Raw genomic sequence first — 25865 nt, 5'->3', positions numbered from 1 at the left:
AGGCTGGCAGAACTGCGTGACGGGCCCTAAACCCCCAGCAATGCCCTGGCGGTGCTCCCATGCCCATCCTGCGTGACCCCCGAAGAAGGGGCTTGGCGTGGGGCTAGGGGCCTTGTGCCTGGGGCCAGGAGGGCTGGTTTTGCCTTGCTGGGTGCCAAGAGGAGTCTCTGCCCTGCCCCATCTAACAGCCCCTCTCCTCGGCAGGCACGCAGGACATCGTCTTCGGGGAGGTGGACAGATGAGCTGCTGGGCCTGCGGGTGGCTGTCTGCGAGCCCTGGTGCATCGACCTCTGCTCCCTGCCCATGTGCATGGTGCCTGTCTGAGCCGGACGTCGTGCCGTGTGTGTGTGCACGCACATCTGTGTGCACTGGCTGCTCTCCGTGCATGGGGCTGCACGAATAAAGCTCTCTCTGCAGCCTGCTGTGGTTTGGTTCTTAAACTGAAACTGAATGAGGAATCGCCTTCTTCCCCCATGGCTGGAGCTGCAGGCAGCTTGCTGGCGCGGCGTGGGGAGGGGGGGTGGCTGCTTTGACGCGGGGTGGGCAGCCTCCTTTCACCCCGGTCACAGCTCCAGTGCGGCTGTCCCTCTGGTGTCCCTCCTCACCCCCTGCACCTGGCCCCCTGCTCTAGCCCTCAAGTTTCCTCTTAAACCTCTCACCTCCTGTGCTTCCTACCCCCACTATCTGAACGCTGGGGAGCCGGGGGATGTGGTGAGTGTGTATGTATGTCGGGGGGATCCCTCTCATAACGCAATTTGCTCTGGGCCGGGTGAAACGGGCTCTTCCCCCACCAGCTTCCTGTTGCTGTGGACGGGGAGCAGCTGTTCCCCCTGTGGGCTGAGACTGCAGCCTCGGTCCTGGCTCTTCTAGGCACGTTCTCCCCACCCCCACCTTGTTCTGAATCCCCCGGCGCAGCCTCTGGCCCCTGCGTCCCCTTGCCCAGGGCCCTCCCCTCCTGATGGAGGCAAGCTGCCCTGCAGCCCCAGCTGGAGCAAGGGGTGTTGGCGGGTCTTGAGAGAACGCTCGTTTCCCCCCCGCCCCTCCAATGCTCTTCCTCCAGCCTATCCCAGCCTGTAACGTCTGGCACGTTAGTGGCAGCCCAAGCAGCTCTTGCCTCTGGCCGGTGCACAGCCCGGCTCCTCGCGAACAGTCCTGCCCGCAGCGCTGCTGCGTTCTGACATCAAAGCCCTTGTCTAAGAGGAGGAGGTTGTAATGGACTTTGACGTAGTCCCTCTTGGCATCCTGGTTCAAATGTGAACGCTGCACGGTCACTGTAGCCATGGGCTGGGGGCTGGTCACTGAGAGTTGTTATGTGCAGGTGAGGGTGCATCACACCAGGGGTTAGCTCTAGCATGGTCCTGCAGGGCTCTGTTCTCGGCCCCATGCGGTTTGGTATCTCAGGTGATGGGCTGTAGGAAAATAAAACACACAGTCAGTGCTGGTACGACCGGCATCTGCCCTGCAGTGGTGGAGCAGTAACCTGTGCCAGGTGCCGTACACAGCACTAGCTGGATCCCTTGCTTGGGTTGGAGCGATCCGCGTCCAAGGCTGTGCAGATAGGAACACAGTGTGGGCCACGCAGAGGCAAAGGGAAGCTGGGTTGGAATGGGCGATAGTGGAAAGGAGGTGGAGAACCAGCTGAAGATGAGCTCCCAGGGTGCTGCGAGAGCTGCTGCACTCCTCGTGGGTAGAGACGGGAGTAGGGAGGTGGTATCACTTCTGGATACGGCAGAAGTCGCTACTTGCTTCATCCTGTGTGCAGGGCTGAGGCCCATGCTGCCAACAGGCTGGTGCCAGCTTAGAAAGGGCTCAGGAGAGAGCTGCAGGAATGATTTAGGGGCTGGGAAACCTGCCTGAGGAAGAGGGGAAGGACACTCGACCTTCCTGGGGTAAGATCAGCACTTACGAGGTGACCTGCTCAGGTAGCGAGCTGTGCGTGGGCAGAGGGACGGGCTGCATTGTGGCTCATTGCCAGCTGTCAGGTGTTGTCCTGGTTGGAGAGCTGGTGCCAGGCAGCTGGTGAATGCAAGGGGCAGGATTGTGGTGGGATGATAACGAAGACCCCTGCACTTGGTGCACTGCAGTGAGACACAGGTGAGAAAGATGAGCCCTTTGTTATAGGTTCAACACCTTAGCCAGGGCTTCGTGGGAGAGCCCCCAAGCCACCCCACACCACTCCCCCCAGGAGCTCTCAAGCCATTCCTCTGCCTGGTATCTGGAAGGTAAAATCCTCATCCCAGGGTCATCTGAGGGCCCCTGGCTGGCATGCCACTGCCCGGTGCTGGGGGCAGTAGAAGGACCTGAGCCTGCAGCTCCCTGTCCTGGTAGCACTGGGAACTGGCTGTGCTGATGGTGACTCATGGTCGGGGCCCTTCCTTCCCCTTCCCAGGCTGGCATTTCATTATTATGCCATGTGTCAGAGAAGGCGTGTGAGGGGGTGGGGGGCTAACAATTCAACTGTCCCCTGCGGGCTGCAATCCTCTAGGGCTGAAGGGTGGAATCCTGCTTTACTCCCTTTGATCAGCTCCTGGCCCCCTCGGCTGGGCCACGCGCTGTGGAGATGCATCCGTGGCACAGCTGGGGGCAGTAGAGGAGTGGGGAGGGGGCTTACAGCTGGGCCCTGGGCGGGAGCTCCCGGGGCCACTCCAGCACTGGGCTAGATTCAGGCTGGATTAAATCCCCTGGGACACCAGTGTGGGGTGCCTGGGGCTCCCAACCAGCAAACGCCAGCTGCAGGCCTTGGCTGACTCGCTGCTCTGGTTCTAACTGGCTCCTGTGAAACTCCTGGGGCTGGTCTCAGTCCCAGTGTGGGTACCTGGCTCTTGGGGGCAGGGGGTGGGAGCCATGAGGTTCAGTTACTGCCCTGACTCTGTTCATAAACTGGGGCGGGGTGGGAGAGGGGGACCCTGGGGTAGCGCTCCCCTCAGATGTGGCTGCGCCGGTTATGTTCATGGCACGTTTGCAGTCCTGAGGGCTGGTTCCCCTTTTTAGAAGCCGAGATGCTGGTGCCTGCGGCTGCGGATGGATTGACCATTCCAGGGCCATGCGGGCGAGCGCCCTGCACACCTAGAGGACTCGGAGGGCTGCAAACTCGTGCAAATGCCTCTGGCTGCAGATGGGCATTTCCTCCGAGCTCTGGAAACTGATGCTGAGATAAAGCCGCTCCAGGGCGTCACATGCAGAGATAATATTGTGTTTGCTGCAGCTGTGTCAGACCTGTTGTAACCAGCTGCTTCCCCAGCCTGCCCTGTGCTGGGGGGCAGCAAGGAGTGCCTGTACCCTTCTTTCTCCAATCCCCCTCTTCTCACCGGCCCCTGCATTTCTGCCCCCACCAGTCTCCCCAGGGGGCGCCAGCCCTTCAGGGTGTGGCACGATTTTAACAAACTTGAAGAAAAAAAAAAAAAGACTTGCTTTTTCCTTGAAAGTTGGATTTGCTGCTCAGCCCCACAGCCCCTGCTTGTCCTGCAGCCTGCTGGGCGGGAATGCCGTTAGCCTCCTCCTAGGATCCCAGGGGGAGGGTCTGCGTTGAGTCAGAACCCGACAGAGTTAAGGAGAGTCCAGCTTGGCTGGAGCTAGGGCCCCCATGCCCAGCCCAGAGTGGCCAGGCCCAGCTGCAGAGGAGAGGGCACAGGCTGGCCATGGGGCTTGGCAAAGGGTGCTCGAGGCAGCTGCAGGGAGGGAGGCAGACTGTTCCTGCCCCAGCCTGGTCCCGATTAGCAGAGAACTACCCCCTGCCAGGTTGGTACCTGCTAGGCAGGGCACCAGGGCAGGGGCACATCACTCGGGCCCTGGAGCCTAGAGGTTAGGAAGGACTTGGCCTGTGCGCTGGGTCTGGAGCCAGGGGGCAGCTGGTGCGGAGCTGGGGGCCCCGTGGGAAGGGCAGAGCACCTCAGCAAGGTGCCGACCTGGATCCGTTGCGACTCCATGGCGTGAGGTGTGAACGACTCCCCCCGGGCTAGCTCAAACCCAGCTGTGGCACTCGGCTCTGGGCGCCGCCTCGCCAGGAACCTGGTGTGAAACCCAGCAGAGCGAAAAAGCAGCAGCTCCCGGCTGGGGCAGAGCGCAGTGCTTGGAGAGCGTTCTCTAGGGGGACCACACAGGGGCGATGGGATGGAGCTGGGCAAGAGCGGTGCCGGGATGGATTCAAACCAGCCTGAGTCACCAGCCCCCATCCGAGCCCTAGCCAGCCCCCAAGGGCCCCTCAGTGGCCTGCGTCAACGACATCACCCAGCCCTTGGATACACAGCTCCGCCAGCGCTTGAGCAATTACCAGTGGGCTCCCACCCTGCCCCTTCCGGGAAGGGACCTGGGCCCACGTGAACCCAGGCCAGTTCCCTAATGCAACCGCAGCCTGGAGAAAAGGGAACTGCCCAGGCTTGGGCTGTGTGAAGAGTTAAGGAGCGAGTGGGGAGTGCAGGAAGGAGTTGCTCTGTGGTTGTGGGGCGTCTTGCTGAGTCAATTGCAGCGCCCAGCCCCAGCTCACACCGGACAGTGTGTCTCCGCCGAGCAGCCGGAGTGGAGCAGTCGCTGCTGCCTTTGCCATCCCAGCCCCGGCGAGGGAGCGATCGGACTCGTGCGGCGGCTCCTTGGCTTGACCCCGCCGGCCAGGATGAAGATGTGGCTCGTGGCCGGCCTGCTGCTGCTCCTCAGGGCCGAAGGCGCAGGTAGGGGTGGGGGGCCATTGCGGGCGGCCCCAGGGCTCTGGCCCTTCTCGCGGGGGCAGGCCTCGTGTGCAGGGCAAGCTGAGCGCACCCTCGGGGAGGCCGGGGAGCCAGCTGCTGGGGGTCCCGAGTCTTTTGAAAGCCCGAGAGCCGGAGGAGGCGGCGCCTGGCTGGGAGCAGGTCTGAGCCCGTGATTGGGCCTTGCTGGGTCCTGCCCGACCCTGCGCCTGGCGAGCCTTTCGAGGGCTGGTTCTGAAAGGTCCCTGGAAGCCACTCCGTCCCCAGGGGCTCACGGCCTTGGGGGTGCGGACTCTGCGGTGGGGATGGGGGCTGGTTCTGAACGGTCCCTGGAAGTCACTCCGTCCCCAGGGGCTCACGACCTCGGGGGTGCGGACTCTGCGGTGGGGATGGGGGCTGGTTCTGAACGGTCCCTGGAAGCCACTCCGTCCCCAGGGGCTCACGGCCTCGGGGGTGCGGACTCTGCGGTGGGGATGGGGGCTGCTTTCCCCTCTGGCTCTGGAGGAGCCAGCGCTGGGCCGGGCACCTCTAACAGGGTAGTGATGGTTCATCAGATCTGGAGGAGTTGGTGACTAAGCACCTTGGAGGCTTTTAGGGGCCTGGAAAGGGGGCAGAGTGCGGGTTTGACTGGCAGGGCTGGCATCTCAGGGGTCGCGCAGCGCTGGGGGTGGTCCTGAGGTGAAGGGGCCTGTGCCAAACTGGCCCCTCCAGGGCCGTCACGCCAGGGGCACAGGGCAGCAACCTGCTTTGGCTTGAGCTTTAACTAGGGGCAGTTCTGGGGGCAACTTCTTGCTTTGTTCTGCACCCGCCTCCCGCTGCAAGGCTGGACACCCTGTGCCGAAAGTGAAACCCCACCGAGCACCACCAAGGGCAGCTAGGGCTGGGGCTAGGCAGGCTGCCTGGGGCTAGGGGCAAGCGGAAGCCAGTCACACCCAAACAAGTGATCCCCTGCCCAACAGCCCCTAATGACACCCAGATGGTTTCACTTGGCTTGTTAATGGGAGCTCCACGCGCAGCTGTGGCCCTGGAGTGGGGCAAAGGCCCAGTGTTGTTCCCCCCCTGGCTTGGCATGGACCCCTGCCCAGGCCCTGCCGGCAGCTGCTGTCCTGAGTTACGTTCCAGGGGAAGCCGGGCTGGGGTGGGGCCAGTTCCCTTGGCCCTCGTTTGCATGCCATCTGCATTTGCAGGCCACAGGCTCTCCACATACAGTCCCACTAACCATCCCGCAGACCGGCTGCTCCCTGAGGGCTCCTGTCACTCGTGCACAGACGCACCCAGAGCCAGTGTGGCTCCAGCTCTAGGACTGAGGGAATCACATCCCAGCTCCCTGCCATCCTTGGTCAGCCCCATGCCACTCATCTTGACCCCCCTCTGCCCCACATGGCCCCTCTGCCAACCCCATCGTGTGTGTTATACACTCTCAGTGGAGAAGCCTCCCCTTTTCTCTAGCGTTTTCCCTTTGGGCTGAGACTCTCTCCCCAGCCCTGTCCCTTCAGCCTGGACCCTACAGACCCTGGGGCACTATCTGAAAAGTCAGGGTTTGCACAGAAATCCTCCGTCCCGCATTTTCCCTCCTCCCTATCGCTGCCTGCAATGGGATTGTCGCCTGGCTGCCCATTGCTGCTGGGACCCAGTGTGGGAAGTACTTTGGGATCTCTGAAGTTGAAGGCAGGTCATAAACGCCAGATCTTCTCCCTCCTGAGCTCCCCCCCCCCCGGGTGCCCAGTGTGTCTGGAATATGGAAGCATTCCAAGGGTGCCATCCGAAGGCAACACCATGGGTCCTGGAACACCCCCCTTCGCTACCAGCCGATTGACTGAATCGCTCCACTGTCTCCCCTTGAGATCTGGGGAATGGGTAGATGGGCCCTGGCTGGGGAATGGGAGCAGGGTGCATGGGGGGAGGGACTGGTTAAATAAGAATGGGAAGCCAGCCTGGCCAGGGGATGGGTGTAACCCCTTGCCTTGGATGTGTGAGTTCTGCCTCTGGTTTTTGAGGCTGGAAGGGTTGATAAGGGATCCTCATATGCCCCCGTTAGCCTATCTTGGGATCCAAACAAACAAACCTGGGGATGAGATTCCAGACTCAGACTTGGGAGATCGGCTGTATGGAAAGTAGATCCTGTCAAAGGAATGGGATATCTGTTTTTGATGAGATTACACGTTTGGTTGATAAAAGTAACAGTGTTGATGTAATGGACGTAATCTTCTGTGAGGCATTTGGCGTGATACTGCATGACAGTTTGATTAAAAATCTGATAGGTCTCCAATTGTCATTGTAAATGGGGAATCATCATCATCATCCGGTGTGTCAAGGTTCCTTCCCCACCCTGAACTCTAGGGTACAGATGTGGGGACCTGCATGAAAACCTCCTAAGCTTACTTTTACCAGCTTAGGTTAAAACTTCCCCATGGTACAAACTATTTTACCTTTTGCTCTTGGACTTTATCGCTGCCACCACCAAACGTCTAACAGGTATATAACTGGGAAAGACCCGTTTGGAAACATCTTTCCCCCCCAAAATCCTCCCAAACTTTACACCCCCTTTCCTGGGGAAGGTTTGATAAAAATCCTCACCAATTTGCATAGGTGACCACAGACCCAAACCCTTGGATCTTAAGAACAATGAAAAAGCAATCAGGTTCTTATAAGAAGAATTTTAATAGAAGAAAACATAAAAAGAATCACCTCTGTAAAATCAGGATGGTAAATACCTTACAGGTTAATCAGATTCAAAACATAGAGAATCCCTCTAAGCAAAACCTTAAGTTAGAAAAAGACACAAAAACAGGAAACTACAGTCTATTCAGCACAGCTTATTTTCTCAGCCATTTAAAGAAATCATAATCTAACGCATATCTAGCTAGATTACTTACTAAGTTCTAAGACTCCATTCCTGTTCTGTCCCCGGCAAAAGCAACACACAGACAGAGAGAGAGACTTTGTTTCTCCCTCCCCCCAGCTTTTGAAAGTATCTTGTCTCCTCATTAGTCATGTTGGTCAGGTGCCAGAGAGGTTGTCTTAGCTTTGTAACCCTTTACAGGTGAAAGGGTTTTTCCTCTGGCCAGGAGGGATTTTAAAGGTGTTTACCCTTCCCTTTATATTTATGACAGGGTGTGTTTCTAGTGAGGTCCCACAGGGATCAGTTCTTGGCCCTATGTTATTTAACATTTGAATAAATGACCTGGAAGAAAACATAAAATCATTCCTGGTAAAGTTTGCAGATGACACAAAAACTGGGGCAGTGGTAAATGAAGAGGACGGGTCACTGACAGAGAGTGATCTGGATCCCTTGGTACTTGGGCGCAAGCAAACAATATGTTTTAATACGGCTAGGAACAAAGAGTGTAGCCGTACTCAGTGGTGAGCTGGAGCCGGTTTGCACCAGTTCGCTAGAACCAGTTGTTAAATTTAGAAGCCCTTTTAGAACCGGTAGTTCTGTGAGGGACAACCGGTTCTAAAAGGGCTTCTAAATTTAACCGGCCAAAAGTGGTGCCTTAGGCATCGACTCCACGGTGCTCCAGCCCTGGAGCACCCACGGGGAAAATTTGGTGGGTGCAGAGCACCCACCAGCAGCTCCCTGCCTCACCCCCGGCCCCAGCTCACCTCCGCTCCGCCTCCGCCTCCTCCCCTGAATGCGCCGCCCCGCTCTGCTTCTCCTCCCCGCCCCCCACCCCCCGGTGTGCAGGAACTCCTAGCTCTGTACCGGGGGAGAACAGTCATGTCTTGGCCTCTTCCTTTGGGACCTTCCGGTGCATGCCTGTTCCTATGGTAACTCGTCCGTCCTGGGCTTGACAGCTTCCCTGGGGACTTACACCAGCACTTACTTCAGTGATTGCAAGAGGTTAAGGGATCCGTAGCACAAGTGAGCAGGAGTATATAAAACGGTGAGGCCAATTTAAGCAATATAACTGCCATTATATCACAATTATGTGCTTACTACACTCCGATATACGTATGGTGCGGATAATACCTATTGGTAATGTGAGATATATAGATAGATATCTGCCGGCCCAGTGTATATTAGTTAACGACATGTACCTGTGTGCACACACTCACTCAGACACGCACAACCCCACTCACATGCACATGTGCACACACACACACTCACATGCGCACACACATAAGCAGTGTGTCAGGACCCTGCCTGGGGAAGATGCAAAGACACGGGATTACATTTTTGAAGGTGCCTGTGTCCCTTAGCTGGTCCATTGACTCTCCCTGGGACTGTCAATGAGACTTGGGCCCTTCTGCAATGGTGACCACACTGAACGAAGGTGCTACCTACACCCACCTCTGTAGAGGTCCCCTTGTGCAGGGCCCCAAAGCTGTCCGTGGCCCAGGGTCTGGGGGAGAGCCGGCAGATTTCATTACTGTTTCCCAGCAATGCGCTGTAAGGTGGCCTCTGACGGCAACATCCCGACAGCTCCCTGCAGCAGCAGATGACGCAGGCTCTGTGCGCCCCAAACCCCTCCCACCATTGCTGGAAAGCAGCTGTTCCTGGCTTATTGTTGCAAAGCAGACGGGTTCCCTCCTGGTGACTTGAAGTAACCAGCCCAAGGCAGTCAGTGCCCCAGAGCTGGCTGCACGGGAGGGAGCAGAGGAGTGCCTCACCCCCACAGAACCCTCGTTGGGCTGGAACAGCAACCGCAGGCCAGCCCAGCGCCTGTGTCTCCCGCGTGGCCTCGGGGCCTGCCTCTCCCCACTCGCTCCTGTGGCTGCTCCTGCCTCACCTCTCCCAGAGCTGCTCCTTCCCACTTGCTGGCTCTGGCCCCGCTTCTTCGTGGGCTCCTGAGGCCACCCCGTGTCGGTTGACACCAGCCCTGAGTGGCCAAGTGGCCAGAGGTGCCCAGGTGCTCGTGGTGGTGGCACTGTCCCTAGGTGCTCCCTGGGGGCTGGCACTGAGTGTTTGTGCTGCATTACCCGGGAATTCGCGGAGACTTCCAGGCAGCCCCATGTAGCTGAAGTGCAGTCCGTGATGTAACCTGCTGGCACTGGCACTGCTGCTCCTCTTTGCAATGATGCCTCCCTCCCCCCATTCGGTCCCTCCCGAGCACCCCCAGCACCCCAAGGCGGTTGCCCAAGCTGCTTCACAGGGTCCCTGCCCTGGCACATGGGTGGGAACAAAAGTTCACCTGCTTGAATGTTGGCAGAGAGACCAAACAGAAAAGGCCCTGGGCCCCGGGGATCCAGTTCTGGTTACATTTCAGAGCCAGCAGAGAAAGCTCTGAGCATCCTCCAAGCCAAGCCAGTGCCCCACCAGGAAAGGCTGCAGAGGTGGGGTGAGCGATGCAGCTGGGGCTGGGACCTGAAACCAGAAGTGTGACTTTCCTCAGAGTACAATCTGGATAGGTGAATAGCGGTGTCCCCTCAATTCTCCAACCGTGAGTGCCTTTTACACTGTTTGCTGTGAGAGCACCCACTCCTGGCCTTGCTCACACACAGCCTCTAGCATGTACATTACCCCCAGCAACTTCCCAGTCCCAGACTTGTCTCCGGAAATGTGCATCTTGCACTGCTCAGCTCTTTCCTTCTGGACAATACAAGTTTCTAGAAAGTCCATTGTTTCATCAATAGAAAATTATATGCACAGGCCCTGTTATCTCAAATGAAGTTTCCCAAACACTTCGATCCAAGCCCACACTGGTTTAGATCACACGATAGAACAAGTTTATTAGCTACAGAAAGATGGATTTTATGGGATTACAAGTAATGAGCCATAAAAGTCAGAATTGGTTATAAAGAAATAAAAGGTAAAACACAAATTAATACCTAACCTAACAAGCTAAGTGAATTCAAAGCAAAGATTTCTTTCACCACATGCTCACAGCAGTGTGGCTGGATTCCTCCCCAGCCAGGACCCTTCCCCCCATTCAATGATGCTTTCTTTGTCTTTCAAATGTTGTTGATGCTGTGAGTAGAGATGAAGGGAGAGATCATTTGGCGTGTCTGTTCCTCATTTTTATATCTTTTCTTCTTCTTTTCCGGTACTCCTTTCAGCTGCTAATCTGCTCTTCAGCTGGGGTTCAGGTGACAACCAGTCTATCTACACAGTATCTTCCCCGCCAGCTGTTTGATTGCCAAGATGTAAATTTCTCACTCACACCCTTCTTCCTGCCAAAGAATGGCCACTTACTCAGGTGATAGTCCATCTGATTTTGTTGACAACTGGCTGAGGAATCTGATTGCCTTTTGTCTCTGAGGCTATGTCTACACTACGGACCTTACACTCACACAGCTGTAATGCTACAGCTGTGCAACTGTCAGGTCTCCCGTGTAGCCGCTCTATGCTGGTGGGAGAGAACTCTCCCACCAGCATAATTAAACCACCCCCAATGAACGGCGTTAGCTATGTCGGCAGGAGAGCCGTCATAGTTCTGTCCACACTGACACTTTTGTCAGTGAAACTTATGTTGGCCAGGGGGATGTTTTTTTCAAACCCCTGGCTGACAAAAGTTTTGCTGAGAAAAGTGCTAGTGCAGACAAAGCCTCAGGAAGTGGTTTGGGCTGCTTCCCCAGATTTGAAATATGCCTTAGCAACATCATACAGGAGAATCTTATAACTTTACATACAATGTTGCCATACATATTTTACCAGGACAATAATGATCAGCGAATTATGAGTTTTCTAGGGACATGTCACAAGGCATACTCTGTAAACAATTTATCATAGTTTTGTAAAAAGGATTGTCATAAATATAAAGGGAAGGGTAACCACCTTTCTGTATACAGTGTTATAAAATCCCTCCTGGCCAGATGCAAAACCCTTTCACCTGTAAAGGGTTAAGAAGCTGAGGTAACCTAGCTGGCACCTGACCCAAAATGGCCAATGAGAGGACAAGATACTTTTAAATCTGGAGTGGGGGGAACAAAGGGTCTGTCTTTCTGGGTGATGCTTTTGCCGGGAACAGATCAGGAATGCAGCCTCACAACCTCTGTTAGTTAGTAAGTAATCTAGCTAGAAATGCGTTAGATTTCCTTTTGTTTAATGGCTGGTAAAATAAGCTGTGCTAAATGGAATGTAGATTCCTGCTTTTGTGTCTTTTTGTAACTTAAGGTTTTGCCTAGAGGGATTCTCTATGTTTTGAATCTGATTACCCTGTAAGGTATTTACCCTCCTGATTTTACAGAGGTGATTCTTTTACCTTTTCTTTAATTAAAATTCTTCTTTTAAGAACCTGATTGCTTTTTCATTGTTCTTAAGATCCAAGGGTTTGGGTCTGTGTTCACCTGTACAAATTGGTGAGGATTCTTATCAAGCCTTCCCCAGGAAAGGGGGATATTTTGGGGGAAGACGTCTCCAAGTGGGCTCTTCCCCTGGTCTTTGTGTAAGACGCTTGGTGGTGGCAGCATACGGTTCAAGGACAAGGCAAAGTTTGTACCTTGGGGAAGTTTTTAACCTAAGCTGGTAAGAATAAGCTTAGGGTGTCTTTCATGCAGGTCCCCACATCTGTACCCTAGTGTTCAGAGTGGGGAAGGAACCTTGACAAGGACGAACACAAGACTACAGACTGTCATAAGGCGCAACTGTGCTTCCAGGCCCCAGACTCATCCCGGGGAAAGTTGTGGTGCATAGAGGCCATGAGCCGGTGGGGGTGCAGGGCACAGCCATGCCATCTGATGCATTGAAAACAAGCATCTCCTCTGCCGGCGTGTCAAGGGATGACCTGGGGCTGCTGGGGATGCAGCGCTCTCCTCGTGGGGTAGGCAGAGAAACCCCTCCAGATGTGTCTAGTGAACAGAGCTGTCATGAGCAAGGCCCCAGCTCAGGGCCTGCAACCACCGAAAAAACTCCCCAAACCAACTGAACGGTACTGTGACCTCGTGCGCCAGGTTGCAATGCCACTCGCTCAAATGTGGCCCGGCCACCCCTTGTCCTGGCAGAGGGGCAGCCGGGCCAAACCTGAGCGGTGTGAGTGCCGGGCGGGTGATGGGAGTGAGCAGAGGCCAGTGCTGGGGAAAGCCACTGCAGTCCCGTACCAGCCCCTGGGATGCACAGCCCTGGCAGTGGCACTGCGTGCTCGCCTCTCCGGGGAAGGGCAGAGGATTCAGACCTTGTTTGTCAGCGAGGCCTGTTACCGCTCAGTGCCTCAGGTGCGATCACAGAGACAACACCCCGGCTGCAGAGACAACACCCCGGCCGCCGCAGCTGCTTGTGGTTTCATGACGCTCTAGCGGTTGGCTAAAGCGCTCGAAACAAGTTTCTGCCACGGACGTGGTTTCCATTTCTGGCTTTGAGCTGCGAGAGGACTCTCCTGGGTGGCTTCGGGGGGGCTGGAGGGGAGTAGGGGGCCCACGGGGGAGGGGCTTCTCATCTCAGTATCGGAGCCTCTCGTGAGACCAAGGCGGCAGGACCCTTCCTTTCTGTGCAGCTGGTTTCACAGTGGCGGGGCCGGGGGGCCTGTGTCTGTCGGGCACCTCACATAACACTTGTCTGAACCCCCAGGTGCTGCTGTGTCCTGGGGAGGGGGTGAGGGTTGGGCTACGCTGCAGCCATATTAGGTCCTACCCCACAACGCCCCCTCCCCAAAGCTGGGTCCCGGCTCCATGAGCCTGAATGCCCCTGCTGGAAGGACGAGCGTGCTGGGGAGTGCATGGGCCCGGAGTGACCAGGCTCCAGCCCCATTCCAAGACTTGAAACGAGCCTGTGATCCGAGTGGCAGGCAGCGCAGGGAGCTAAGTGCTGGTACAGCGTGGCCCTCCTCCACCACTGCAGCCAGAGCCATTGGGATTCGGGGTGTTGTGTCCAGATACGAGGTGTTCCTGGAGCCCCCATCTCCCAGCATGCAGTGATGGAGGCTAGGGAGTCTCTCTGCCCTGGCCGTACGGTGCCTGCCGTACCCCAGTAAGCTCTGACCTCCCCCACTCCCTCTCTTCTCCGACTGTCTGTTCTCCGGGAAGGCCAGGCTGATTTCACCAAGGAGCCCTGCATGACCAGCATTGTGCCCTGAGTCCCTGCCCACCCCAACATGGAAAAATAGCAGCCAACTGCCCCCAGGATCTCTCTGTGGACTATACATCAGTGCACTGGGAATCAGGACGCCTGGGTTCTGGTCTGCTCTCAGCTGGCTGGCTAAGGACCTTGGGGACGTCACTTCCCCCTCTGAGCGTCAGCACAAGGATAATGATTCTGACTTGCCTAGTGGGTGCCGGCAGGTTTCGCGGATATGTTTGCTAGGCACATGCAAAAGGCTGATAGTGCATTCAGCTCATAAATCTCTGAGCAACTGCTATAGGTGGGTGACTCAGTTTCCTGATTCCCAGTCACTCTCTAACCACTAGGCTGTGCTGCGTCCTGTAGCGTATGAAGTAGTGCTCTGAAGTGCATGTGCACCTGAACATGCTGATGAACCTCACCCCCCCCCGGACACATTTCAAGCTGTCAGCATTTTAATTCTGCAGCAAACCACACTGAGTTCCATTAATCAAAGAGTTTCAGAGTAGCAGCTGCGTTAGTCTGTATTTGAAAAAAGAAAAAAAGAAAAGGAGGACTTGTGGCACCTTAGAGACTTAACAAATTTATTTGAGCATACGCTTTCGTGATGCATCCGATGAAGTGAGCTGTAGCTCATGAAAGCGTATGCTCAAATAAATTGGTTAGTCTCTAAGGTGCCACAAGTCCTCCTTTTCTTTTTATTAATCAAAGAGTTAATCTACAGAATGCTTTTCCCCCCTGCCCTTCTGTCCACCAAAATAAACCCTGATATTTACCCAGAAATATTATTAATAGCTTTTTTCACCCATTTTCAGCTGTTTTTGTTGTTGTAGTAATAAACACTGATAAATTCCTGGGAAAAATTAAATAAAATAAAAACCGAAAACAGAGGGCCCTAACTAGGTCTCATGGGCCCTTCCTCTGTGGTTTATTTGTAGAGTAACTTCTCTGAAGGTTCCCAGATGCCTTAAGGCCTGAGGGACCAATGCATTCAAATTGGTTGTTATTGCCCTGAGCTCTGCCAGCTTCCAGCATGCTGTGTTCCCCACTGTGCCCTGGACTCATGTCTGTTCTATGAAAGGAAACAGGACAAAATTCCAAGCTCCTTGTGTTGTTAATGGGAAGGTTTGAGGTTCCCACATCTCCCAGCTCCTTGTGTCAGGTGCACTTCACATCCAGAGCACAGGAGATCCAGCATCCTGGGCAGAGGGTGAGACAACTGGAGATCTCACAGCACTAGAGGGTTTGTCGCTAGGCAGGCAGAGGGTAATAATATCATTGCAGTTAGGAACAGAGGGCTGGAAACAGTGCATCAAGCACCTGTCCATCCAACCCATGATCCTGCCTCCAGCAGAGGACAGAACCTGATCTTTCTGAGGAAGGAGAAAGGCCACTTCCTTCCTGACCCCTGAGGCACAATGCCCTGAAGCATGAGATCTGATTGTCCTTATTTTAGCTAGTATAACTAGAATGTCCCTGCTGGCTAAAACATCATCCCATCTCTATTCAAACCCAGTGATACTCTTTGACTCTGCTAGGAGGATACTGTGCAAGTAAACATGTATTTTTAGAGGACATGGAGGGCCAGATTTGGAGACTGTTCCCTTCACAGTGTCACTTTAAAATAACTCCAAACTTGTTAGTCTGGAGCCAAGCTCTTTAGCCATTTCTAGTAACAAAGCCAGAGCGCCAGGTTCCTCCCAGCAACATGATAGACCCACAAAGAGCTTTGAGTCACTCTCTGGTTGGTTGAGCCATGAACATCTGAGGTGTAATCCTGGCTCCGCTGAAGTTAATGGCCAAACTCTCACTGACTTCAATGGGGCCAGGACTTCAGTCCTGGTATTGGTAGGGCCTAACGTGGTCCGGACGGGGTGCCAGGTCTGTCACTGGCCAATGGGGAATTTCATTAGTTAGCACCAAACTAATGCAGGGATATGGTTTTGTCTGCGCCAGCTGTTTGGTCTAATGGCTGTAAGTCCACAGAGGCCCATTAGATTGTCTAGTCCTTCCCCAAGGGGCCAGTGTGGAATGGTTCCCCATGGGCCACTTTGTCCAGCCTGGTTTAAGTGAGGGGCTCAGGGCAGCCTGGTAACGAGAACCAGCAGTGATGGGTGTGGGGTTGCAAGGATGCGCACAAGGGTATACTGAACTGCATCAGCAAAGGCACTGCATCACAAAGCAGGGCTATCTGTCTGACTGTGTCTGTCTATCAATCTCTCCCCATACACCCCCATCTAATCTATCTATCTATCTATCCCCATATACCCCCTCTATCTGTCTATCTATCCCCATATACCCCACCTCTCTCTCTCTCTTTCTCTCTCCCTATACACCCCCTCGATATCTATCTATCTATCTATCTATCTATCTATCTATCTATCTATCTATCTATCTATCTATCTATCTATCCAGTTCCAGTGTGATCACATGTAAAGTGTGGTGTGGGCACCTCAGGGCCAGGAAGATGCAGCCAAACTGGAGGGAATTCAGAGAAAAGTGAGTTATTCAGGGGCTGGGGGGAGAGTGAAGGAGCTGACACTGTCTAGCTTTGCTCAGGGGTGCCCCGGGGTGGGGCTGGGTGGCTGGGATGGATACTCGTCTGCAGGTGTTTGAAGAGGGGAGGAGCTCCGAAGGGTGACTGAGGGGGAAGCATGAGGAAATTCAGCCCTGAGCGAAGGGTGTATCAGCCAGGGGAGAGGAGCCTCCCCAGGGAAGCGGTGGAAGCCCCATCACTTGGGACATTCAAAACTGGGCTGGCCAAATGAGGAGCGGGCTCCAGTGGCTGGGTGGGTGGCAGAAGCGGCTAGCTGCTGGGAGAGGCCTTTCCCACCTCGAGGGTCTGCATTTCTGGTGGGGCTGGGATACACCAAAATCCGGCTTGGATGCGACGGCTCAGTCCCTGACCCAGCAGGAAACCTCAGCAGAGGTCCCATGTTTCCTGCCTTGAAGGCAAGCTGCCCGCTCACTCTGACGTCGGCGGCGCGAGAGCCTGGTCCTGCACCGATGCTCCAGCCTGCAAATCCTGGCATTGGGCAGCTGCTGCACTCTCCAGCAAATGCCAGGATTGCGGTGACTCGTTCTGTGCCCTGGAATGCCCGTTCCTGCTGGGCTTGGCGGGACGATGGCGGTGCAGCCCCCCGTGCAGCATTCCCTCTCCCCCTCACCAGAAAGCTAACGACACCTCTCCTCCCCGCAGAGGCGCTGGCCGAACCCGGGCTGTGTTACGTCCTGGACGCCATCCTGTTCATCTATGGCATCATCCTCACAGTGCTCTACTGCCGCCTGAAGGTGAGTCCCGGGGCCTGGCCATTCTCGCCTCTCTTTAGGTGACGCCCGACGGGCCTGCTGCTCGGGGGGCGGAGGGTTACTGGGCCAGCCCTTCTGCTCCAGAAACACCATGGGGTTGGGAGGCTCCATCTCCTCAGTGGCTCGTGGTTGCTCAGGGGACAAGGGACTCTGCCAGGCAAAGCTTGGGGAGCCTCAGCAGAGCAGTGCTGCAGGGGGAGCGGCAGCTCCAGTCCGAGGTGCACTGGCAGAGCCGTGGGGGAAGCTGGCCCAGTCTGTCTCACACCAGCCAGCGCTGCTGGCTCTCGTGTTTAGGAGCAGCAAATTTACCTTTTGGAAAAAATGAAATGGTAGTAAAAAGAGATGAGAAAGGCCAGTTCTCAGCACTGCTCTGCTCCCCTTGCAACGAGCTGGCCCTTGGCTTCTCTGCTGGGGTTATTCTAGAGGAGCTCCCAGCTGGCACAGCTGACTCCTACGCCTCCCTTTTGTCAGCTACCAGCACAGGGGGTGGAGAAGAGATGGGAGGGGCAGACATGAGGGGTGAGTGGCGTATGAGACACTCCAGCAATACCCAGCTGGCACAGGGGAGCATCACCCCTCCCTTTCAGAAAGAAGGGTGGCCCAATTGTTCAGGCTCTCGGGGGGAGACCTGGAGCCAATTCCAGGCTCTGCCATAGGTGCATCTACACCGATAGGGTCGACAGGCGTGGAAAAGGCCGTGTAGCCAGGGGGACCACAGCAGCAGCTCAGGCCTGTGCCTGCCTGAGTACAAACCCACCCGGAGCCTCTGGGTTCGTCCTTGGGTGGCGAGGCCCAGCTGCTGGGGCTGCACTAGCTGGGGTGGAGCTAGTGCATGTCTGGTGGCCTGAGCTGGGAAGCACGCTCCCTGCTGCAGTGTGGACATACCCAGTGTGCCCTGAGGCAAGCCCCAGAGCCCCTGTGCCTCATCTCCCCATCTGTACGCTGAATTGCCTCCCAGGGCTGTGTGAGGGAAACACCGCCAGGCGTGGGAGGTGCTTAGCTATGGCAGTGATGGGGACCGTACCAGTCCCAGTGCTGAGGGATATAATAGCATGTGGTCCAGACTTAGCTGGTGCAGTTTAGTGCAGCCCCAGGGCTGCTCTATAATGCTGGATATTGGAAGTCCCCGCATCCCTCCCTTCAGCTGAGAATCTGCCCCCAAACTGTTTCAGGGGCTATTTGTTCTTTAATTCATGCTTTTCGTTTCCTTTTTCAGCTCCAGATTCGAAATGCCTCAAAAGCCGTCCCCAGCACAGCCTATAGTGTAAGTCCTCTCTGCTTCCTGTCGGTCACTCCTTTGCCAGGGCCTTGTGGGCGTAGTAGACAGTTCAAATCATCCACTGCATCTCTTGCTTTCATCGGTGTCTCACCGACCCTTGGTCCAACAGAGCCCAGATCTGCGGGGCCCCTTTCCTTGCGCTGCACAGCACAGCTCTCCTCTTGGGGTCCACTGGGAGCAGTGGGGCTAAGGGCTTTGCTGGGGTGGGGGGTAATTTTGCATGGGTACATTGAGGATGAGTTTGTTCTGTGCTGATGTTTGGGGCCTTACACTGCAGAGCAGGGAGGCCATGTGGAGCAGTGGGAAACACTCAAGGGACCCTGAGCCTAATCCCACCTCTGCCACTAATTTGCAGTTTGACTGCAGGCAGGTCAGTTTCCCTGTCTCTGAATGTGAATGATGGCGCTGACCCACCTTTGCAAAGTCCTCTGAGATCTGTGCCTGACGTACCGGTGCTGTGTCACAATGTGTCCCGGGGGAGAGTCCCGGCTCTGTTCTAGTCCTGCTGAGGTTTAGCCTGTTCCCTTCTTTTTCACCTTTGCCCTTCACGTCCATTCTTGTTTTTTTTCATTTGTTGTTCCACTTGGCTTCTGCACTTTGTAGCCACTCTCTCATTTGAAGGGATGGGGCTATTTGTCCTCAGTGGGCTTTGTGACAAAGTGGGACTGTTCTTAATGTTTCCTCTGAATAGTGTGGGGGTGCCTCAGTTTCTCCTAGGCAGTTCTTAAATATCTAGGTGGTGGGATAAGGGTGTATGATCATTGCAGAGCCCTAGAAGGCAGGTGTGTGCAGGGGTCTGGACACAGACAATGGCCGACACCCTGTTTCCTGGCAACTGATGGCCTGGCCCTTCCCCCCTGCGAGGTGAGATCTAAAGGGTTGGAGAACAAAGGAATCAGGTGACCTCCTGGCCCGGGAAAGGGACAAAGCCCAGAGGAGGAGGGGCTGGAGGGAGTTTCAGTTTGAGGCTGGCTGGGGACATGGAGTGAAGTACAGACGTGGTTGTCTGGCTCACTGCCCCCCAAAATGGACCCGGCTGAGGGGTCCTGTTCTCTGCACCTACAAGCTCTGTGTTAGACCATGTTCCTGTCGTCTAATAAACCTCTGTTTTACTGGCTGGCTGAGAGTCACGTCTGACTGCAGAGTTGGGGTGCAGGACCCTCTGGCTTCCCCAGGAGCCTGCCTGGGTGGACTCGCTGGGGGAAGCGCAGGGAGGGGCAGAGGATGCTGAATGCTCCGAGATCAGACCCAGGAAGGTGGAAGCCGGGTGAGCTTTGTGTCCTGGAGACAGTCTGCTCACAGAAAGGACACTTCCCCAGAGTCCTGCCTGGCTTCGTAGGGATCAGTTCCAGAGCATCGCCCAGGGACTCTGTGACAGGCTTATGCCCCTCCTGCCCCGTGGCACCTTTCATCAGCGTTAAACGCACACACATATAAAAAGACAGGAGCAAAGCTGGAGCGGGCAAAGCCCTGGAGGAGTTGCTGTAGTGTGTCCCGTGATGCCTGGGTGCATGGGCTAGGTGGGATATGCCTCTCCTCCTCCTCTCACCTGAGCAAGTTGAAATAGAGCCTGCAAACCCTCATTTTTATCCCCTTGGGCTGGAGAACAAGGCTCACGGTGTCTGGTGCCCGTCTGCCTAGGCATTCCCCATTCTCAGGCTGGAAGTGGTTTGTAAATGTTCAGTTAACTTGGTCGTGCCCCTGGTTTGAACCAGCCGCCCCGATGTGTCTGGAGGCAGGTTGTGCTCAGGGTGTCTCCCTCTCTTTGGAACATGGGAAGTTTCCTGAGAAATCCGGCCGGAGATTTGGGACTCTGATCCCCCCGGAGAAGAATCTAAGCTTTTGGAGAATCCACCAAGTGATTCCAAACATCCTGAGGCTTGTGTGCCCCTGGCTGCAAAATGAGCCCCAGCCTGACTGGGGAAGCCAGAGGGACTGGCTGAGAAGAACTCAGCTGCTGGCGCTGGCTGTTTGAGCTAGGAAGACAGCACAGGCCACTGCCAGGCAGCTCTGGTACAGAGCACGCACAGCAGTAGCCACCCTGTTAGCTATGTGAGAATAAACCACTGAGTACCATGAGCACCCCATACCAAAGGAAATGGAGAGGCCTCCAGGAATGGGCAGCGCAGAGGGTTTATAGAAAACACTTCATGCCAGACAAAGCTGATTGCCTTTTGCATGCAGTTATGAATTTCCTGGGTCAAGAGAATGCAGCAGAGGCTGGATTTCAGTGCAGTGTTTGACACATCCTCTGTCAAAATCTTCCTTGAAAAGGCCAGGTAAATTGGCATGGAGGTGGCACTGTCACATGGACTGAAAACTGGCTAAAGGGGTTAAAAAAGGCACATGATTAAAGCAATGGGCTGGGGGAGGTGGCAGGGATCAGCGCTGGGCATTGCCTCATTTCATACGTTCCTTAATGGTCCAGAGGAAGACAGCATAGGGCCCAGTCCTAATGCATATTGATACTAAGTGGGGAGCAGCTGTGCGGCCATGGGAGGACAGAGGAAAATCACCCAACGCTCAGATAGAGTGAGTGAGAGAACGCAGGAGAGCTGCCCTGCTGTGGGGCGCCAGCCAGAGGAGTGCAGTGCCGTAGGGACACTGGTGTGATTTTGAGCTGTGTGCATAGACACATCGTATCTTGGGGGTCCTTTACACTCTTTTACGGCCAGTGGCGAGACCAACCCCACAATATACGACATGGCAGCATTGTAAGCACCTCGGTATCGTGGAGATACTGGCAGACGGCTAATTCAAAGAGGAGTGGGGCCTGAAAGCATTAATGGCTGAGTAAGGCTGACGGAGCTCCCTCTGTCCGGTGTGGCTAGTGGGGGGCAGGGGAACAAACAACAGGTGAAAAACACAAGACAGGAGGGGAATTCTGTGGGGGGTGGGGGTGGAAAGGGGGACGAATGGGATGAAATAAAAAAACTGTAGGCCCAGGATAGTTCAGAATATCCACTTCTGCATCCAGCCAAAACCACACGTGCAGAGGCAGCTGCATAGAAAGAAAGAAAAAGAAAGAAAGTTAACTTATTTTTCAAGCTTCCAAGAGTTCCAGCTTTGGGCTGAGTGTCGGAGCTGGGTGAAAGCTGGGGGTTGGTTGGTGCGGACAGGCCCCGTCTCCCCCCCAGTCTGTGTCATAACACAGTGTGAGGGAGGAAGCGGCTGTTTCTGTTATTTTGCTTCTTGTTCCTTCTGACTTATCTCTCTTTCTCTTTCTCTTTCTCTTTGTGCAGCAGAAAGAAGAAGGGATCTATACTGTAAGTACCCAAACTTCCCCACCCTGTTTGCTGCCACATGCAATCACTTGCATAGGACTTGGTCCCTTTCACCAGCCCCCAAGGTGCCAAGAGGATGCAAGTGATATGGCACAGCTGTATTTTGAATTAATTAATCGATGTTATTCCATAATAATGCTGGTGTCTGCCTGAAAGTCATCTCCATCTGATGACTGTGGTAACAGCCACTGCAAGGGCTGTTTTCAGTCCATTGCCTATTAGGCAGGTATCCACATCACCAAACCACCGTCGGCACTGATTGGACCCCTCACTGGTAGTCAGCACAAAGGCTGAGCTTCCTGATAGTGCCCCTGTAGGGCAGGGCCATTGCCAGAGGGAGATGCTGCTGCTGCCTTGTGGGTGACCAGAGGGCACGAGTCTCGGGGTTGCCAATTTGGTCCCTCTCACCAGCATGAAAACACTGTGTTTTGGGTATTTTTGGACGGGTCCCGCAATGCAAACATCGGCTGTGCTGCTCAGACTCTGCTGCTTTGCTTATATCCGGGAGCCCTTTTCTAGGTTCTTCTAGGGTATTGAGTAAGGAGCAGGAGGTTTTTCTGGACAGAGTCACAAACCGGCCCCTGCTCTGTGCACCTGGTTCAGACGTGTATTAACATCTCGTGAGACCTGCAGGGAATGGCCGAGACAGCTGCTGATGTTCTACCTAGAGTGAAGGGCTGTCAGAGGAGGCTGAGCCCTGGGCACATAAAGCAGGGAACACTCCTGCACTGCGGTGGGCGGGGGGGATGGACAGCATGGGGCCTGGACAGGCTTTTCCAGCTCTAGTCTGACCTGGAGAGAAAACCCACCCTGCTTCTGGAGTCGGATTTGGAGCTCAGCCACCGGCTCCATCTCTCCCAAAGATTTCACTCCCCTAGCCCCAGGCTTAGTTAATTTGAATTATTTCATGAGTCCCATTTGGAAACAAAATCCTAATCCCCACCATCACTTCTGTCTCCTCTTCTTCCTTACAGGGGCTCAGCACTCAGAACCAGGAGACCTATGAAACCCTCCAGACCAAGCCCAATTAGGAGCCCAGCTGTAGCCCCAGGTGCAGCCTCTGCAGAAGGAGGTTGAAGGGGGAGCAGGTGTCCCAAGAGTGATTTATATGAGTTCCTCCCCAGTCTCAGCAAAGAAACAACTTTGTTGAAACCAGTGGTTCCCAGTTGCCCCCACATGCTGAAAAGCTGGGGGTGGGGGTGTTGCGCCCCTGCTCGTTTACATGTAAGACATCCTTCCCCTAGCTGTACATTGCTCCGAGACTCTGCAGGATCAGCCTTTCCTACCCCACCTCTCTTGTGTTTCCGGTGCTGAAGACCTGTAGATGTTCTTTCCCTTGTGCCTGTCACCAATGCCACACAGCGAGTCTCCAGTGAGACGAAGGTGGGGTTCCATGCATGGTTCCCTTCAGCAGCAAAGCACCTTGTCTACCCTGTACAGTCAAGAACTATAATGCAAACACCTAAACCCTCCTGAGCATCTCTTGGAAACCTCTGGACCAATGGAGAATCATAGAATCGTAGGACTGGAAGGTGACCTTGAGAGGTCATCTAGTCCAGTCCGCTGCACTTATGGCAGGACTAAGTATTATCTAGACCACCCTTGACAGGTGTTTGTCTAACCAGCTCTTAAAAATCTCCAATGATGGAGATTCCACAACCTCCCTAGGCAATTTATTCCAGTATTTAACTACTTTGACAGGAAATTTTTCCTAATGTCCAACCTAAACCGCCCTTGCTGCAATTTAAGCCCATTGCTTCTTGTCCTCTCCTCAAAGGTTAAAGGAGAACAATTTAACCTCCCTCCTCCTTGTAACAACCTTTTCTGTGCTTGAAAACTGTTACGTCCCCCCTCAGTCTTCTCTTCTCCAGACTAAACAAACCCAGTTTTTTCAATCTTCCCTCATAGCTCATGTTTTCATCTTTGTCACTCTTCTCTGGACTTTCTCCAATTTGTCCACATCCTTCCTGAAATATGGCGCCCAGAACTGAACACAATACTCCAGCCGAGGCCTAATCAGTGCGGAGTAGAGTGGAAGAATTACTTCTCGCTTGCTCCCTGGTAATGATAGTGTCTGTCCTGGGGAGCAGGGAATATTCCCTTCTCTGTGCTTGTAAGTCACTGGCTTTGGTCATGTGTTTTGGCTGCCTTGATGGCTTTGCCTTGGTGCACAGAGGCGGCCCACACCACAGCGTCTGTGCTTCCACAGACAGAGACTTAATACTATGCTGGCTCCCTGCTCCATGTCTGCCACATGGCCGCTATTTCCCTGGCCTGACCTCAGTGGTGGCTGCTGGTTTACCAGTGATGGAGATGTGGGTATAACATTTCCCTTAGATGGCCTGATGGCATGGGGCTAAAGGGCGGCTCAGTTCAGACTCAGAGGAAAGGCATTTGCTAGGTTCTGCTGTCACCCTTTGGCTGGTCTTCCTTTGCACATGGGTAGGCGTAGTAACACAGGTTGATAAAGGGAGTGATGAGGCTGAGGATAGCACCTCCCTCTTTCACTGGAGATGTAAAGAGCTGAGGAGCTCTTGAAGCCAAGTGTTTGAGATCAGAAATAGAACTGGGCCAGGCTGAGATGCTACGATTAGCTTTCCCCTCTAGGTTCCCAGTTCAAATCCCATCCAGGCTGGAGGTGCACAGATCATTGCCCTCTGACGGTGAATAAATACACCCTGGGAAAAGGGTTGGTAGGTTTCCGTCCAGGTCCCAGTGGAGCAGGAGGTAATGTACTTCTCCTGCTGGTACCCGCGCTGCCTCTGGCCCATCACTAGACAGAGGGCCCCCACCTCTAGGGTGGTCCTTCAGCAACCCACAGCAGTGAATTTACAGCACAATTTTTATAAATTATTGACAGGCCCAGATTTTCAGAACTGCCTGTGCATATTCGGGTGCCTGATTTGCACCTGCATTTACCGTAGCTGTGCCTGCAGTCCCTGTCGGCGCCCACACACCCATTCCCTGCTCCCTGTGTGATGGGCCATTTGTGTCCGTGGAATTCTGAACCTCAGGGCTTTACATTTTAAAACTTCACCTTCCCCTGCTGAGTCCCAAGTTCAAGGCCTGGTATTTTCCCTGAAAGAACTGGTGCCATCGCTGATGGATAGGGCTGGTGGTAGGCACAGGAAAGCTCTGTGTTAGATATAAGTCATCCCATAAACTCCTGCAAAAGAAAGACAGGCCCCTGACCTCAGAGCTTCGCAGGTAAGTTGAAGAGGACCCCTTTTCAAATATTAGGTTTTCAAGTGCAATCTCATTTTGGGATCTGCCTAGCCCTGGCAGACGGGCACACAGCAATCCTGCCAAAAGGTGCAATTGCAGCTGGGCATCAGTTGGAATCTTTTCATAAGAGCAACATACCTGGGTATCGCAACTAGGGTAAGCGCAGGGAATTTTTGACTATGCTGTTAGGGCTTATCAGAGCACATGATGGCAGGAGCAAATCATCCCTCTGCGTTCCTGAGCCATCAGATCAAGGCTTTCGTGTTTATAGTTGAATGCTGCTCCCTTCCCATTGCTTCTTATCGTACATGGCTTGTTTTGGGTATTGCCTCTGGAGCACCTTTCTCCGCTGGTCCAGCAACAGGCTCCAGAAACACCAGGAGAAGGTGTACATCAGTTTCTACCAATGCTAGGACAAAATGTTAAAGTGTGCAGAACTGTTTATCCTTCTAGGAGCACCTGGATCTCTTTCTGCCAACGTAACCCTTGAAGAATAGACACCCCCTTTTTTTTTATTGAGCTGAATGCTTAAAAATTTTATTTTTAAATAAAGCTTTAAGCAGCAGTATTATACCCCATGACATTGCAAAGCCAATCGGGTACTTGCACTTGGAGAAGGTGGGATAGAAGCCATCCTTGGAATGTTTATGGCAAATACCGCCATGCACTGGGGACAAAGTGCCACGTCTATAGGAATTAATAAAGCAGAATAGGTCATTGCCAGAGCTGGCTGGAGAAAGGCAATTCCCTCTCAAGACAACTTTTGAGGGTTTGAAACTTGGTTTTGTTCCGCGTTGGAATGAAAACAAAACCTTTCCAACAGAATTGTGTCCAAATGTCTTTCTTCTGCTCGGAAAGGTCAGCTTTTCAATTCTGCTGTCTTGCTCTCTGACTGGATAGTCCACCCTGGACCTCAGAAACCTTCCACTCAAACTGATTTCTTCAGAATCAGTACAACCATGTGAAATGTTTCAGCTTTGACTAAACAGCATATTTGGATGAAAAAAAGTTTATTTTAAAATGTTCCAGCCAGCTCTAGGCATGTCTGAATATACATAGTGCTACAGAAATTAAGATTTTTTCCTTAATGTCTTGAATGTATTGTACTATACTGGCTCATGTATTTTTTCGCTCATTAAAATGTGTATACAGGA

The 25865-nt window shown here is 54.1% G+C and overlaps 2 protein-coding genes and 1 long non-coding RNA gene across 4 annotated transcripts in view; 2 read left to right on the top strand and 1 right to left on the bottom strand.

The window, feature by feature from the left end:
• Positions 1-416, top strand: part of NDUFS2 (NADH:ubiquinone oxidoreductase core subunit S2) — a 29774-nt gene extending 29358 nt beyond the window's left edge. The window contains exon 14 of the mRNA XM_037882913.2: positions 205-416. Within this exon, the coding sequence (XP_037738841.1) occupies positions 205-242 (38 nt within the window). The 3' untranslated portion in view covers positions 243-416. The remainder of the gene's footprint in view (positions 1-204) is intronic.
• Positions 417-551: 135 nt separating this feature from the next.
• LOC122463715 lies at positions 552-7630 on the bottom strand. The gene is made up of 4 exons (XR_006287298.1): positions 7556-7630; positions 6745-6800; positions 1907-2078; positions 552-1409 (listed from the first exon to the last, which is right to left on the bottom strand). It is a non-coding gene; the product is annotated as an uncharacterized LOC122463715 (long non-coding RNA).
• On the top strand, positions 3695-25865 carry FCER1G (Fc fragment of IgE receptor Ig). Of its 2 annotated transcripts, none has more exons than XM_027828346.3 (5): positions 3695-4664; positions 16814-16905; positions 18140-18187; positions 21445-21468; positions 22461-25865. In XM_027828346.3, exons 1-5 carry the CDS (start codon positions 4610-4612, stop codon positions 22515-22517), a joined length of 276 nt encoding a protein of 91 aa, XP_027684147.2. In that variant the 5' UTR covers positions 3695-4609; the 3' UTR covers positions 22518-25865. The 2 variants fall into 2 exon arrangements, with proteins under 2 accessions (XP_027684147.2, XP_027684148.2); XM_027828347.3 differs by having other exon boundaries at positions 4044-4664; positions 21448-21468.

The sequence above is a fragment of the Chelonia mydas genome, chromosome 24, assembly GCF_015237465.2.
Source record: "Chelonia mydas isolate rCheMyd1 chromosome 24, rCheMyd1.pri.v2, whole genome shotgun sequence".
Taxonomy (NCBI): Eukaryota; Metazoa; Chordata; order Testudines; family Cheloniidae; genus Chelonia; species Chelonia mydas.
Note: the sequence above shows the minus strand (reverse complement) of the source record. Positions and strands in the feature narration are given on the sequence as shown.

Bases quoted from the DNA above. Each gene is read 5' to 3' on its own strand.
- FCER1G (XM_027828346.3), top strand. From the start codon at position 4,610: ATGAAGATGTGGCTCGTGGCCGGCCTGCTGCTGCTCCTCAGGGCCGAA. The intron at 4,665-16,813 runs GTAGGGGTGGGG...TCCTCCCCGCAG, and splicing joins CCTCAGGGCCGAAGGCGCAG to AGGCGCTGGCCGAACCCGGG. The intron at 18,188-21,444 runs GTAAGTCCTCTC...CTCTTTGTGCAG, and splicing joins TCCCCAGCACAGCCTATAGT to CAGAAAGAAGAAGGGATCTA.